The 15,149-nt window shown below is 37.4% G+C and overlaps 1 protein-coding gene across 1 annotated transcript; it reads left to right on the forward strand.

The window, feature by feature from the left end:
* Positions 1 to 1,733: 1,733 nt before the first annotated feature.
* On the forward strand, positions 1,734 to 12,779 carry LOC100889626 (palmitoyltransferase ZDHHC7). The gene is made up of 9 exons (XM_003727004.3): positions 1,734 to 1,979; positions 3,021 to 3,109; positions 5,082 to 5,161; positions 6,284 to 6,399; positions 7,509 to 7,570; positions 8,356 to 8,449; positions 9,246 to 9,318; positions 10,615 to 10,729; positions 12,475 to 12,779. Exons 1-9 carry the CDS (start codon positions 1,858 to 1,860, stop codon positions 12,549 to 12,551), a joined length of 828 nt encoding a protein of 275 aa, XP_003727052.2. The 5' UTR covers positions 1,734 to 1,857; the 3' UTR covers positions 12,552 to 12,779.
* Positions 12,780 to 15,149: the final 2,370 nt, after the last annotated feature.

The raw sequence follows: 15,149 nt of genomic DNA on the forward strand, positions 1-15,149 counted from the left end.
CCCAAGAAAAAATTATCACATTGTTACATGTGTGCACAATTATATTGATGTGTCAACCTTACGAAAGTGGTGTTTTCATAATGATTATTGACCTCCTTTAAATCTACTGTATATATTATATGGAAGACTTAAGAAGACAACTGTTTACAGTCCAGCTAAGGGTGTAGAGCATGCCGTGTAGACTAAAATGTGCAATGTTGTTCAATTTCTGAATTCTTTGTTTAAAAAACTTGCTTGCTGTCAATAGTGTATACATTTTTTATACGTTTCAAATGTCTAGTCCGGTTAAAAATAGCACGTAATGATTTCATTATTTGACACGTACTTCACATTGATTTATCTTATCGATAAGCGAAACGATTTGCTTTAGTATCATATAACAAATATAACAGTAATGACAAGTATGGTTTTCCTGAAAATTGCATTATACAATGTATATTCATCGTTATGGAAAATGTTGTATAATATACAACAATGGGCCTTAACATTTTCCAGATCATTGATTTAATTACGTTTAATATTGAAGCTGTTGCCCTTTGTATATACATGAACTTGAAAAAATAAGTAGCCTTGAAAGTGTCGCAATAAATCTTGTGTGAGTGAGCTTGAAGTTTAATGGTGTAGGTTTGTTTGAAACTGTATAGCCTTTACTCTGTTTTTAATGAGATATATCTCCAATCAAATCAAATCAAACTGAGTGATGTTATCGTACAACTAAACAATATCAATCTTCTGTTCTCCTAAATAAGCCTGGGAAACTTGAAAATTGCATTACAATGTGAATTCATTGTCAGTGAAAATGTAATACAATAAACAACAATGGGCAAATAATTGTTTCCAGACCAATGATTTAAGTAAGAAGAACTTACATTTTATATTGAAACTGTTGCCGTTGTATATACATCAGGCGCGGATCCAGGATTTCTTAGGGGGGGGGGGGGGGCAAAATTTGAAATTATGCGAGCCAAATATTGGTTCGTAATGGTGACCAGCAGTGACGTAATTGGGGGTGAGTGGGTGCAGGGAGGGGCGAGTTTCCCCCTCCCTCCTCCGCGAAACGCGGAAGCTTTGACATTTCAATAAATTATTAGAGAAAGAAGAGGATTTGTTGTACCGTTCCCAAAAAATAATCCTCGTCTGAATTGAGTTTTTCCCCCTCCCGCGCTAAGCGGAAGCTTAAGTTTCATTAAATCATTATAGAAAGAAGACGATTTGTTGTGTCGTTATCCCCTTTTTTCTTTTTTTCCTTTCTTGTATCTCCTCTTTTCCTTTTTTCTTTCCCTTTCCTTCCTTCTCTTCTATTTTTTGATGGGGGGGGGGGGGGCAACAGCCTGGGAGGCAAGTCCTTTTGCCCCCCCCCCCGATCTACATCTTCCCTCTTTTCTTTTCTTCTTCCTCTTCTTTTTTCCCTTTCTCTCCTCTTTCCCTTTCCCTTCTTTCGTTCTCTCTCTCTCCTTTTTTTTTTTTTTTTTTTTTTTTTTTTTTGCGGGGGGGGGGGGAGGGCCAAGGCCCGCTCGGCCCCCCCCCCCACCCTGGATCCGCGCCTGATTGCACGAGTAATTGAGGAGGGGTTGGGCGGAGTAAACTTACATTGGTCATCTTTAAATCCCTCTTGAGGATCAGGACCAGAATTAAGTCGATCTGCTGAATATCAGTGAATAACTAAAACGAGGCAAATTTTCATTCGACCTGCTTTCTTCTGTTGGCGATTATCTTCTTGGTCGTACTTAAATATGTAGGCCGAGTTACGTATGGTTGGATTGCAGACTGTAAATATTTTTTTCTTCTCTGGAAACGACGAAATATATTTCCGTAATTTTCCTGCTTGTTTTTACCATAGTATGACAATTTACAACGATGGTAACTTGTCGAGATGATCCCTGTGGATTTGTATGTATCATCATTACATACTGTGCTGTGTTATATGCAGACTATGTTGTCGTAAATTGGTTGATTATACCGTCGAGTATGTCGTCAAGGTATGTGTCAAGCCCCATACGTTGTATATTTTGTTAGCAACTTTTTCACGTAGTCGATGCGAGATGTAGCGTAATTACCGGATCTATGATGATAATGAATTTGATAATAGTCGGGATAATACATGGGAAATAAGTAATTTCAGCATATTTCAGCATTTTTAAGCACTGAGACTGTGAGAGTGAGACTGAATCATGTTTGCTCAGCTCATCTCGACTTCCATTCCGCTTCCAAGTTCCAGTTCCATATCCAATTCCAAGTTTCACTTCCCTGTTTATTCCTGTGCAGTTGACGTGGGCAGCAATATTTTGTGGAGAAGAAGGAGGGGATAAGCAGTACGGGCCCTGGTCAGAGAAAAAGGATTGTCCGCATCAACGAAGTTCGTCTTCGTAAACGTTTAGATCTACAAAGGCATCCGCAAACAAATTGATATCCATATTCGAACGAGTTTGATTTCTGATCCCAGCGTTGGCAATGCGAAAAACAAATTCCTCAATGATTTTCTTGATGCATTTCACATTGACTTTTTACATAGACTTTCACATTATGAGCAATCAATCCTCGGGATGACAGAGTCCGGAAACTGGGGGCATCCGTTTTTTGCATTGCCAGCATGCAGATCGGGAACACGAAACCCGCAGAGCGCCGAAGAAAAAAACGGCTGCGAAAATGCGGACGCTTCTTATTTTGTAGGAGGCGATATGTCCGCGTTTACGAGGATATCCCCGCTTATGCAGACGATCCTCATTCTCAGACCAGCGCCCTTACTGATTAGAACTAAGTAGGCCTACCGGTAAGGCCATTCCTACATGTACAATGGTACAAGTACAATGCATGAAGTCTGACTGTAAACAGGAAGGACCTCATACTATCAGTATTACTAGCTTGTACCTTTTCCACTAAATATACACATCGCTCATGCATCTGAAGTCAGCGAGTCTGGTCGGACTGGCTATTTTTCACACTGGCTATTTTTCACCCAGTCCATATTTATCTTGTAATTTATGCTAAATCTCTTTGAATTCTCTTTTCTTTTCTTGCAGTCTATGGGGAGCGTTCCATGCCCTCATCTTCAATACCATCGTTCTCTGTTTAACAGTGGCTCATTTTAGAGCAGTCCTTTCTGATCCCGGTACGTACCTCAGGGTGGTTTTCTTGGGGACTAACTTTAGTCCGTGGTTTAATCCACTGACTTAGTATGGAATGCCAATTGTTCATATGAATATGTTTTTTAATAATTCAATCTGTCACTAAATTAAAATAGAATGTATTAACATAATTAATAAACAACAATATAATGATGAGATAATTATTGTATCATGGTAATTTAGGGACATATCAAATTATTCAAAAATATATTCATATGGACACTTGGCATTCCATAATTAGTCAGTGGATTAAACCATGGATTAAAGTTAATCCGCTTTCGAGAATACCACCCATAGATTTGACAAGTTATGAAGTACAGTGGAATCTCATTATAGCGAGGTCCTTGGAACCATGGAAATTACCTTGTTATAAATATCAGAAATCTTGTTATATCAGGGTAAAAAACAAAAAATTCTAAAAAGCTTAGACCAGCAAAATCACCTTGTTATAACAGATACCTCATTATATCAGAGCTCTTTATATTGCGGTTCCACTGTATTGAAGTTTTAATCTTACTCAAATTGGCAACTCTACTATTTGCTATGTACATGTCCCCCCCCCCCCCCCCCCCCCCAAAAAAAAAAAAAAAAAAAAATTATAAATTCTACTTCTTCTGAAAAAATCAATCATACATGATACATGCTCCCTAGTTTCAATCATTGCTCATAGGTTTGTACACCAACATGAAGAAAATAAATTCCCCCATCAGTAACAGAGCACATGAGAATTTATTAAATATTCTGAATTGAGTAACTGTGTGAGGGCCTTGAAAGGTATTTTACAGGGTTGTAAAATCCTGTTTGATTTATTAAAAATGTAGAAAGATAATAATTTTTTTTTTTTATTGGATGCTTAAATAATTTTTAAAAAAATAATTATGAAGATGGACTTGCCTACATGTATGTCCCTTTTGCAGCCATCATCCCTTCTGCAGCCAACATCAAATTCTGTAGAACTTTGCAGGAATTATGAATATGTGATGTACTGTATGTCCCAGCTGTGAAATTTAAACGTTAGCATTGTCCTAATATTCAAATTATGAAAGGAAACCTGTTTACTTGCGAGACTTCACTGTCAGACACTATTGACTGGCCTTTTTTCTTCTGTGGTAATAACATACATAAAATGAGCTGTAAAGGGTACTCAACATTTGTCTACATCAATAACCCACTTCTTGTAATGGATAAAGATTAAACTGATTGAATCTTTGCGCAGCGCAAAACATACGACCATTCGAACAATGGTCTGAAAATCAGACTATAACTTACTGACTTGGTAGCACTTAAGTCATTTTGACAACTAATAGTTATTATTTTCCCACTTAAAGTAGCCACACAAAGAATCAAAAGTGTTAAGAAGTGATGCAAAACTCATATCATTGCGAAGGGGAAGCCTTGCCGATCAAAAATGTTAGTTTTGAGATCCAGATTTTCTGCCTTCAGCGGTCCTTTGTAGAAAGTCAATATTTGTGACGTCACATACGGGACACGGCTGGCTAGCTGCAAACTGCTACACGGCACTGAGCTGTTTGTCCAGTATGTGACGTCACTATTCAGAGCTCGCTACGCTTGTGTGTTTGACTTACGTCCAGGGGCGTTCGGGGGTCTTAGGAGGGTCTTGAAAAATGGCATTTTACGCCTTTCCATGATACATGTATCTATATGATTTCTCAGCAAATTGTTCGTGTTTTCCAAGAGAAAATCTTTTCATCCATATATAATTTGTTATAATTATGAGTTGTAAGTGAATTTTCTTTGTGTAGCTCCTTTAATGACATTTTCAAGCCCCCCCCCCCCCTTTTTTTTTTAGGGAAGTTCTAAATCAGTATTGTCTTTCAAATGCCTTTGGAATTTAACCTTTTTCATTTTTGGGCCTGCAAATGGGACATAGGCAATGGGTAGGTCATTAACTGTATTCTTTTCTTTTTATCTTCTAACATGCATCGACACGGACAGGCATTGTTCCCTTGCCTACAGCTGCCATTGACTTTTCAGATGTTAGAACAGGACAACCTATGAAGTCGAGAATTGACAGGGTAAGTAAGAAGAAACGAGAAAAGAATTAAAATGTAATTTAGGCTTCTACCAACCTTAAAATTAAGTAGTCAACAGGCCTGATAATTACCTGATTGAAATCGGTTTTCCAATTTTTGTTCCTGATTTTTGTTTCTTCTTCCCGATTTTTCCCTATTTTTTCCCTATTTTCTTACTCAAAAGGGAGGAATTTTATTTAATGCCAATTTATTTTTCCCCCGAACCCTTTTTTTTCACCCTTTTTACTCAAGGGGTGAGTGGTTGAGGAAAAATTTTTTTTTAGTGCTCACTATTACCCCCGAGTCCAGCATTCATCTACTCCTGTGGACTTTCTCAAGCCGAGTGATTCTTCACAGGGTTTCTTGCTGTCTGCTGCCCTGAAATCACTGGAGCGAAGATAGGCGACAGGATTAATACTATTTATCCAGATGGATTATTCACCTTTCTTGACCAGATGTGTCTTTTAAAGTCAGTAATATGGGCATCATTCCATCCAATGTCAACATTTATAGAAGATGGCATATTTTTTACCAGAAAAGGTGTATTCATCCAATAAAAAATACCCTCCTGCGTTGACCAAGGAATTCAGTTAGAAGTAAGAACATCATTGTAAAGGATCCATCACCTTTTCATCAAAAGATTTAAGGAGACTAAAAAAATGGGAGATTTAATTCACATTTTAGTTCGGGTCAAGGCGAAAACTGCTATCGGAATACAAGTTATAAACCTAGATTAAATTTGCAAGTTAATCCGCCGCTAATCTGGACTTTAGTCTCAGACTAATTTAGTACGCGCTATCAGAATACCACCCATGCCTGGTAGTTCCTGGTACTGTGCACACATGTAGTAAATACATGATCAGCTGGTTCTGCGGAGCTACGGTATGCATGAAAATTACTGCGGAACTTCCTTGATCAGCTCTTACAAATGTTAGTGTAAACATCTCCTCTTGTCTTTTGAGCCATGAATACATTCTATGAATAATTTGAGTTTAAATGTTGTGTTTTTTCTTCAAGTTAACACATTTTGAATGTGTTCTCTAAAACAAAACATAATCTAATGATTCAATTTGAACAGGTCAAAATTTATCTTTCCTCTGTAACTTGTTCATCTCTGTCATAAAGGTATCTGGCCAAAGTTGGACTGTTTGTCAGAAATGTGAGGCGTATCGACCGCCGAGGGCGCACCACTGTCGGATCTGTCGACGATGCGTACGCAAGATGGATCATCACTGTCCATGGTCAGTCAGTAGTTTGCAGAAATGTCTAGGTTTTTGTTTTTTAATCCATCGTTCAATCAAAGTGGCTCGTCAGAATCTGAATTCGAATGGATTTGAATCGTTATGTACGTGTATCAAAATGTGTTCCCTGTTTTGCTGGCACTGGCGTATGATGTCATGCGGCCATTGGTAGACGTCCTGGGGGATGGAAAGACAACATCACGAGTTAGGATGGTGGAATGAGTGTAGTAAGTAAGAGTGAAAGCCCGAGAGAGACGCCTAACAGAAGTTGTAAATACAAGACAACAAAAGAGTTGATAGAACTGGGGGGTGTTTCACAAAGATCCTAAGTAAGACTTAACAATTATGGCGAGCCGTTAGCATCTTTGAAAGTATTTTGTGAAAGATATTTTAAAAGGCATAAAATGTTGATTCAAATCATTCATATTTTTTATTATCATGGGAGATTTCATGTTCTTGATATGGAATTCATGAAAAGTCTTGAATACTTGAATTGTTGCTTTTTAATATATTACATTATAAGGATTCAAATGGCTCTCCATAATTTTTAATTCGAACTTCGAATCTTTGTGACACACCCCTCCTTGACAGATATGGAAGAAAGTTGGCTTAGTCAATAGACCATCTGCCTGTTGAACCAAGGATCATGGCTTGAATCCAGCCAGAGTCACTCGACAGGACAACTGAAGGATTTACTGTGTGCTAATATGCCCTTCCCTGTTTCAAAGAAGCTGGCTAGGTTTCAGTGGAAAACACTCCATCCCTCAGATAGGATTTTAAAATGGAGTTTCTGTGTATAGGACAGTCATCACCTTTGCATGTTAGGAATCCATCGCAATCTTAGTAACAGGATGCAGGGGGAATCTGGTGTAGTGGTACACTAGCACACACCAATCAGTAATACCAGGAGGGAACGTCGGGAGGGGGGGGGGAGGATTTGAATAATCCTGACAATGTCTTCTATTGCTGATTTCTTATTCTTTTTCTTGTTTTTAATTAATGATATATACCCAGCGCTTTATAAGCACCATTTTTATTGTTATTATTATTATTATATATGATATAAATGACAGCTATCTTTCATTATATTTTATTCATCTGAATTGCAGGATCAACAACTGTGTTGGAGAATTCAACCAAAAGTACTTCATTCAATTCCTGTTTTATGTTGGTAAGTTTCTTTTTCTTTTGTGAGGGGAGCTTAGAAGCTTCTATAAGTCTACGTGTCTGGTCTGCCACATAATGCCATATAATTTTAAGACAAAGGCCACATAAAGCCAGGTAGAGTGACCTACAAGACATGCAGCACCGCATAACTACAGCTAGGACCTGCATCTGTAGAAAGGCCTGGCTGGTTGTCATTGTTAATTTTTTTTTCCTACCTCACACTGAGAACCATTCAACATGTAACAGCCACAAAAATGCAGTGAGTAACATGTGATAACCAAGTTTATCCCAAAATCAAATAAATAGCCTGATGTGGCTCTTTCTACGAGGCTTTACATGAAAATGTGACTGTAACATTGTATTCAAAATCTGTAATGTATTACATTACCCACACAGGAGTTGGTATGGAGTCGGTTTGGCAGTGCTAAACTGAGGTATTACAAGGAAGTGATACTGTAGCAGTATTGTCATGACCTGTAATGTTAAAGGGGCTGTCGCATGGGAAATACTGGTTGACGCCATCTACACCTTATTTCGGACAACTGCACGTAAACGAATGGACTTGATTAACTGGGTCAGTGCGCGCTAGCGTTTGCGAAACAGACCAAAGTTCTCCTCACGTTTCGGTTTTGCGTATATTGCACGCAAGTAAATATGCAGGTCTACTGCGGTCGCGTCGTCCGTAGTCTTATACCACATAGTCTTGTCATGCTACAGCCCCTTTAAAATGTTAATGTAAGGGTGCAGTTGTTTAACCATGCTTTGTCTTACTGCTTTGCACACTCGCAGGTATGGCATCGCTTTATTCCATTATTGTACTCATCATCGCATGGTCAGGGGAATGCCCCTCATGTAAGGATATGGACGAGAAGAATGCAAGAATGTGAGTTTCATTGGATTCCCTTCGCTATGATACAGTGTACCAATAACATGAAGAAATAGGAATATAATTTCGAGGGTCCAGGACACAAAGATGTAACTCCATATTTTGCCAAAATGAGTATTTGATATCAAAATGTTCAGAAAAATGTGGGCTTTCCAGGAAACACAAAGATTTAACTCCACCCAACACCCCATTGAAGTCAATTGCTAGTGAAAATTAGACTTAACTCCTTAAGGCCTCAGTGCTAAGTGACACATAAATCACTTTTGCTAAAAACGGCCAAAATGGATTTACGTCTTTGTGTCACTGATCCCTCGAGTTGTGTATCGCTAAATTATTCATACCCCTTGTACATTTGATGTGTTTGTAACTCAAGAATAAAAAGGTGTGTTGCTTGGCCTTTGTTTAATACTTTTATATGTACAAGCTTTAACATGTACATTTCAAGCTCTTCTTGTACATGCACCCTCATTATGATTATGGTATATATATATATATATTAGGGGTGGTTTTCTTTGTTGTTGTTGTGGTGAGATCAAATGAACAAACACCTTGGACTTCCCTAATTCTATTTATATTTCAGGTCTCCTTGTTATAAAGGGTTTATATTAATCGCAACTAGTTTGTAATTGATATCATATAAAAGATAGGGGACTGCACATTGGCGATTGATTTGGATCAATCGCAACTCTTTCTAAGACAGGACCCTGATCTTAGAATATCATTTTTGCCATACTCTTGAAGCATTCTCTTCTTCTTTTTCTTCCTTTTCGATTAATTAATGTTTTTTTAACAGAGCTCATTCGATAGTCCTTGTTGTTATATCACTTCTGTTTGGATTGTTTGTTGCTGCCATCGGCTGCGATCAGGTAAGCAAATATCTACCATCACTCTTCAACATCCATTTATGAGATTTTTGTTTCAAAATGTCAAACTTCTTGTTTTATCAAAATGCAACCAACGTATCTTTCTTATGAGTTTTTAAAAAGTTACAGAGGTTTTGGTGGTGATATTTTTTTTCTGTTCACTCCTTGTGCTAAAGAGAGTATTTGAAATGTAAGACCGTGTGGACTTCACTGTCATCTTCGTAGTCTACTGCCCTCTATTGGCCTTGGTACTATAGCTGTTCATGACACAGCCATTCATGTTCCCTCTACCTACATGTATTTTTATTTAGCAACCAATCAATATTGACAATTTTGGGCTTAAATATTCATAATGTTCTGAAAGTAACCAGAGACTGACAAAGTGAGGCGAAGCTCAAGGCTTTATGGGATTAACTGTCAAAGTGGAGACTTTTGTTGCAAAATGTCAACAGTCCTTTTCGGCTGTCTGGCTGTGGCCAGTTGAGATATTTTTTGTTTAACTTCATAGTCTACTGCCCTCTATAGGCCCCTGTACTATAGTTGTTCATGCCACAGCCATTCTTGTTCCTGCTTTGGACAGTTAGTATTTGCAGCTAAATTATTCATAGTCATACCCCTTGTAAATCTTGTTGTTCATGTTTTTCGTAACTAAAGAATGAAAGGTGAATTGGTTGAATTAGGGCCTTTGTTGAGTAATTTAGATATAACTTTGATATGTCACATTCTCAAGAAACCTAAATCATGTAGCTAACAAATTACAAAACTTGGTGGGGTATGAATAATTTAATTGTTAACTGTATTTTTGTTTAGCAACCAGTAAAGATTGACTATTTTTGTCATGAATATTCACTGCAATGTTCTGAAAGAAGCCAGAGACTGATTAAGTCACCATCCTCATCATCATCATCATCGTCATCATCCTTCTATCATCTATCATCTTCGTCATCATCATCATCATTATCATCACCATCATCATCATCATTATCATCACCATCGTTATCATCATCACCATCACCACCATCACCAGCATCATCACTACCACATCACCATCATCATCACTACCACATCACCATCATCATCACTACCACCATCACCACCATCAACACTACCATCATCATCATTATCATCATCCTCCTCATCCTCCTCATATCATCTTAGTCATCATATATGCATCTTCGTTATCACCATTATCATCATCAGTAGTACTTTCACCATCAATATCGCTACCACCATCACCATCATCGTCATCATATTGTAATCATCCATTTAACTTAACTATTTTAACGATACGTATTTCAGATAAGCGCAATATTTGAAGATGAGACGCTAGTAGAACAAGTCAAGAATCGAGGCCATCAGAGAACTGCTACTCAAAGAACCAAGATGGATTTACTCAGGGAGGTCTTTGGTAACGGTAAGCTATATCATAACGGAGCACCACCACCTGGGTAGCATTTCACAAAGCTGTCATAAGTACAAGTTCGACGACATCCCAGTGAAACGCGTGAATCACAAGTAAAATGTCGGTGAACCAGTACTTTGGACAGTTTCATGAAATGTTGCCCTGGGCTACAACCCCCAGCAAATAAAGGTCTATTCACATTTGCCCTCTGTAAACTGCTAAAGTGTGAATGAATACCAGGGGGATGAAAAAAAAGTAGTTGTGGGTTTATGATACAAGAATGTGAAGTGCTGTACACTTAAAGGCACTGTTTAACAATGTTAAATCTGTAATACAAGGCCCTACGTGTTATCAGTGTCTAATATGGTGTAATATTGAAGCCCTAAACAAATCGCGCTTCAAAATCATCAAGAAGTGCCTCAAAATAGTAAAAATCTTTGAGTTACCGGTTATACCATACTCGTTTTCCCCAATAGACTGTAGTGTTTTGAAAACCGTTAGGAAAACTCAAAATTTGGTTTCGATTTCCAATCATAAATATCTTGATAATCAGACAAGTGATCGGCTTGTAAAAGTCATGGGGTTCCTGACTGACCTAAAGGCTTATAATTATCATTGCAGCATGAGCTAAATCCAGGATTTTGTTTCAGAAACTGGGACAAAGTTACCCAATCCCTTTAAGTACAATTTTAAAATCATTGCAGCAATAATTTACTGTGGCATACATGCTAACAAATCTGAACACCCTCCCCCAACCACAACCCCTAGGTCCAGTGTTGGAGTTCCCATACTCATACTTGTGAGCAACTCGACTTTGTGTAAGAACTTTTAACTGTTACATTAAGTCAAGTTGCTGATAGCCTATTCTCGTCTATTAATACTCTTACGTTATTTTGACTTGGCCCTACCTCGATATTTCGTACTCAAATTTTGATCATTTCTTGATGGTTTGATACTCAGTACTCAACCCAAGTACTCGGGAGCACAAATCTAATCATTCTTGATGGTGGACTATTTAACAATTACAAAAAATGTAAAAGGTTTTTGTCCTGTTCTTGATACATATATTGTTGTCATTGTCTCCAAAGAATTCTTGCTTGGCTGCGATGAGGCTGTGCAAAAGACTGATGTCAATAGAATAACAATAGATAGATTTTAGATGATGAAGCTGAATATTGAAACTGAACAGCTGGTACCATACCTCTTAAATGTTAAAAACTGAAAACTTGAGTGCCATTTGTATGCTATTCAATGAATTCAGTCTAAATTTTTAAATATATATAGATATATATATAGAAATCAAAAGGTCATGCATTCATTTTAATGCACCTATCATAAAACTGTAATTCAAAAGAAAATGTGGCCAAAATTATTACTTACTCACTAATGACTGCAAATTATTTGAATGCAGTTATTGCTGCAGCCATGTAAATAATATCATATCTAAATCAAATTGTGAAATTCACAAGTTTAGAAAAGTTTGGAGAGAGGAACGTTCATTCCTATTTTGTACCCCTCCCTTTACCCACATCCCCTACGCGTTATTTTTTTCTGCAGCACAGATTGGGGTTAGGTGCGTGTTGAGCCTATGGGAAAATTTAGGGTTAGGTTTAGGGTTAAATCAAGACCTTTTAAAAAAAAAAAAGCCCAATCTGTGCCGCAAAAGAAAATAACGCGTCCCCTACCCCCTACCCCACTCTCCTGCCAAATTCTGGATATACCACTGATCTAACGTCCTTTTGCTTTCATTTTCTCAGGGCCCATGTGGTATTGGATGATACCTTGTCGTTCTACGCAGTACAGACGATTCATTCCGCCAAGCTTCAATGTGTAATATCACCTCTCGTCACTACATATTCATCAGGGCCCGTATTTCAGTTCAGTACTTTAAACATGTTGGTATTTTACTTAGTCTTTAGCTTAGCTAAGCGAAATGGCTCAAGTCTTTGTCAGATCACATCTAAGTCACTTTAAATCACTTTAAAATGATTGATGAAAATAATATTCATATTATATTTATTCTTGGGAACCTACAAAAACAAGCTATGCTTTCCAGTAGTTTCCTGTTTCATTTCATAATTTTGAACTTACTTTGTCAACTATGTTCTTTATTGTGCAAACAATTGATATATGAAATGGAATAAATTCAAATCAATCAATCAATCAAGTCTTTTGATCTAATGGGCCAACTTGTATTTTGATACTGAAGGCCATGATGTCAGGTATTTACATGCAGCTTATAATGACTGCATATGAAAACCTCATGCCTGCCAATCAAAGTCTTTAAAATATATGGCTCAAGCCTGTTAGGGAGCCATCACTTTAGTGTAGAATACTTAGCCAAAACATCAAACTGAATACCAAAGTATTTTATCTAAGCTAGAAACCAAGTAGAATACTCATACTTCTGACCTAAGTATTGAATTGAGAACTGGCCCAGGTATTGTCAGCACTACAGCACTTCAGTTCTTTCTCTGTCCAATGTGCAGTTATGTAATACACTTTGTTTGTGATGAATGATTTTAAACCAGTTGTGCCGCCCTCTCTTGGCTATGCGCTGTTAAAGGTAAAGACCAGTTAAGGAAACGCCCCCCTCTCAAAAAAAATTACATGGAAGCTCTTATTGCCAATCATGTGAAAGAATATGTTTTGACTAAGACGTGATGATACAAATTTTGTAGAGAAACCCCCTACTAATTGATATATTTGGTAAATAATTTTATCTATTTGGACCTGATGGATGTCACGTAGTCCATATACACCTTTCTGTGTACAGTGCTTGTAACTTTACTAAGACTTGGCCAAATTTCTTATCATTTTGATGATTCCAGAACCTTTCAGTACACACCAATACTTATCTCTAGATTATCAACCTTTTCTGATCGATTCCACAATGTTTCTTTCACAATGCAGTCACATGACCATAACTGGTCTTTATCTTTAAGCTCTCATGCTTTGACCAGCTCTGGTCAACCAATGAAACTTATCAATATTTGTCAAAAGTTCAGTGTACATGCTATAGTGACCACCTGTCTAAAAAGACCACATTTGAGTTTCCATTGAAAATGGTTTCTCATTGAAACGTGTGTTTAAGGGAGATCATAGTCAGTTTGCATGTGCAGCAGGTCATAATTCCCTGACTTGGTGGGAATACTATTAATGGGTGTACAAGTCATGTCTCGTGCACAGCAAACCTGTGGTCCCATCAAAAAATACCCCCCCCCCCACTAGTCTCTCAGAGAGTTTTGAGGCAAGGGAAATGTATGATAATGACTTTTCCATACCGGGCAAATATGAACCAGAGCAATATAACACCGAGTTCCTATAGGAAATCTATTCATTCAGATGGTCATATCTTTGCTAATACTCAACATATTCAATTGATTTTCGACATTTGGACATTACTTTTGATGCTTTTAAAATTGAGAAATTCTAGAAATAGTTTTTTTGATGACGTCACACTTCACCACTCTATATACATCACCCTCGCACTGTCCCTTAACTGAACTTAAAAACAATAACTCCTACCTCGACAAGTGTAATGAAGTACTGCCAGCAGCAAACATTGGGTCACTTAATGGGTATGTTATTGGGTCTACTGCACATAAAGGTATAGCCAAGTTTTGGAAACGCCCCCCCCCCCCCTTGTAAAAAATGAAATGGAAGCTGTTATTACCAATCATGTGAAAAAATATGTTTTGACTGATACGTGCTGATTCAAATTTTGCCGGGAAACCGCCTACTAATTGATATATTTTGTAAACTATTATATCAATCCGGCCTGGATTGATATCGCAAATTCACTTCAACATTGAACATTTGCGCATATATTTCTGCTTTTAAAAGCAGTTATAAAAATTGTAACAAATTTGTAAAAAAACATTTCAAGAAATGTGTAATGTATGTTTTGAAAAATAATTCTTACGACGTTAGCAAGAGCTCATACTGACTTTCAGAGGTCAGGAAATTTGACCTATCCAGACTGAAATACAAAGTGTAGTCCCATGTGTGTATTCTCATGTCAGTATCTCTCACTTGATGTGAATTTAGGAAGAATTCTCAACTTCTGTTCACCTTTAGGGAGACCAAAAAAAAACTCCATTGAAAACTATTCTTACAATGTTCAGAAGATTTCATAATGGCTTTTAGAGTTTTTCTCTAAATGTAGAGCCATTGCACCAAAGCAAGTGTGTTAATGCTAGTTATGCATTGAATATCATCCCCAAAGATATTGATTCAGTATTTGGTGCAATTTGTAGATATATTTTGATTTGATCTTAGATTTAAGCGAAAAATGCAAGTTTTTGCTTTTTTTGCGAAGTACCGTGTCGTGTCTTGTGGGGGTAGTGCAGCTAGTAGTAAACATGTTCAAATTGGGTAAAGCTTACCTGTGAATTTGATTTAATTTATGATGTTGATTGCTACTACCAAA

The sequence above is a fragment of the Strongylocentrotus purpuratus genome, unplaced genomic scaffold (assembly GCF_000002235.5).
Source record: "Strongylocentrotus purpuratus isolate Spur 01 unplaced genomic scaffold, Spur_5.0 spur5_scaffold_1, whole genome shotgun sequence".
NCBI classification, from domain to species: Eukaryota; Metazoa; Echinodermata; class Echinoidea; order Camarodonta; family Strongylocentrotidae; genus Strongylocentrotus; species Strongylocentrotus purpuratus.